The sequence below is a fragment of the Hyaena hyaena genome, unplaced genomic scaffold (assembly GCF_003009895.1).
Source record: "Hyaena hyaena isolate Hyena2069 unplaced genomic scaffold, ASM300989v1 scaffold_3734, whole genome shotgun sequence".
Lineage (NCBI taxonomy): Eukaryota > Metazoa > Chordata > Mammalia > Carnivora > Hyaenidae > Hyaena > Hyaena hyaena.
Genome location: NW_024084358.1, coordinates 1 through 1,763, shown reverse-complemented (window position 1 = coordinate 1,763; position 1,763 = coordinate 1). Strand labels below are relative to the sequence as shown.

The 1,763-nt window shown below is 50.9% G+C and overlaps 1 protein-coding gene across 1 annotated transcript; it reads right to left on the bottom strand.

Annotated features, from left to right (window-relative positions):
- Positions 1-4: 4 nt before the first annotated feature.
- LOC120227780 (protocadherin gamma-B4-like) lies at positions 5-1,754 on the bottom strand (the record flags this gene model as incomplete). Its single annotated transcript, XM_039225814.1, has 1 exon — positions 5-1,754. A coding segment is annotated over exon 1 (1,464 nt), but the record flags the coding sequence as incomplete, so codon positions are not given.
- Positions 1,755-1,763: the final 9 nt, after the last annotated feature.

The following is a 1,763-nucleotide window of genomic DNA, read 5'->3' as shown; positions in this document are numbered from 1 at the left end:
CGATGGAGTAGGAGACGTGGCCGTTGGGCCCCAGGTCGGGGTCGGAGGCGCTGACTTGGGCGATGGACGCTCCAGGAGGGTTGTTCTCCATCACGCGGACCAGGTAGGAGGCCTGGTGGAAAAACGGAGCGTTGTCATTGACATCGCCAACGCGTAGGGTGAAGCTGCACCTGGATGAAAGGGGCGGCTTGCCCCTGTCGGTGGCCGTGATAGTAATATTGTACTCAGGGGTTTGCTCACGGTCTAGAACTCCATCTGTCACTAATTTATACGTGTTTATCGAAGAAGAGAGTATTTTAAATGGAACATCACCTTCTAATTTACAAGTAACTTCTCCGTTGTATCCAGAATCCTTGTCACGAATTTTAAGCAAGGCAACGTGTGTTCCCAGCTTGGTGTCCTCCATAATAAGATCTGGTAGAGACTGGATTACCACTTCTGGGAAATTGTCATTTATGTCCTGGACCTCTATCTCCACAGTACATTGGGCAATCATTCCTCCACCATCCCTTGCTTCCAAAACTATGGAATATTCTTTGACTTCCTCAAAATCTAATGTATTTAGAATAGTAATCTCTCCCGTATTAGAATTCAGGTCAAACTGGGTGATCTGGCCTGCTTCAGTGAAAGAGAAGGTGATTTGGGCATTGACCCCCTCATCCTGATCGGTGGCCATCACTCGAAGCACAGTGGTGCCAGGAAGCACGTTTTCCGGAAGGCCCACCCTGTATACTTCTTGGCTGAACACTGGAGGGTTATCATTGGCATCAGTCACTAGGACCTGTATCTGGGCAGTACTACTTAGGGGTGGATCCCCGCCATCCAATGCAGTCAAGGTCAACTGGTAGGATTTCTGCTCTTCCCGGTCTAAAGGCATCTTTAGTACCAGCTCAGGGTATTTACTACCATCTAACTTCTCTTTATTCAGGAGTGAGAAATGATCATTCGGATTGAGCTGGTAATTCCATAATGAATTGGCACCAATATCTGCATCATGGGCAGATCCTAAAATAAATCGTGCCCCAGGGTTTGTAGACTCACTTATTTGCAGCTCAAAGGAAGTTTGCGTGAATTTTGGTGTGTGGTCATTAATATCTTCTACGTCCACACTCACGTGATAAAAGTTCAATGGATTTTCAGCAACAGCCTCAAATTCCAGAGCACAGGCTGGCTTCTTGCCACATATCTGCTCCCGGTCTAGCCTGCCGCTCACAAGTAACTCCCCGCTCTTGGCGCTCACAGTGAAGTAAGGTTTTTCCGAACTGATGCGCAGTTGTCGAGTCGGTAACTCATGGACGCTGAGTCCCAAATCCTTGGCGAGGTTCCCCACCACCGAGCCCTCGGGCATTTCTTCGGGAATCTTATAGCTGATCTGCTCCGTGAGCGCCGGGCAGAACAAAGACAGCAGGAAGGGAAGAAGCACTGGCCGCCTCTCAGCCCAGCCCCTTTCCCCAGCGCCGCTCCCCATCCCTTCGGCTCCCCTCAGGTTGCTCACCGGCCTGGAGACGCCGGATTACAAATAATCTCTGTGCTGCAGATGTCCAGAGTTCCGAACAGGCTATACTGCCTGCGTGAGGGTCAGGGTTCCCTCTTTTCCAGAGGAGGAAGTGGCGTAAAGGTTCGACCTAGCGAGTCTGATACAGGAAAGTGCGCTGCGGCTGCGCGAGAAGATCGCCAGTGCCCAAGCTCTGCACTTTGGCCAACAGCGGCGCCCACAGTCCGCACTGGGAAACTGCAGCCCTTGCTGCTTTATTTTAACCAGC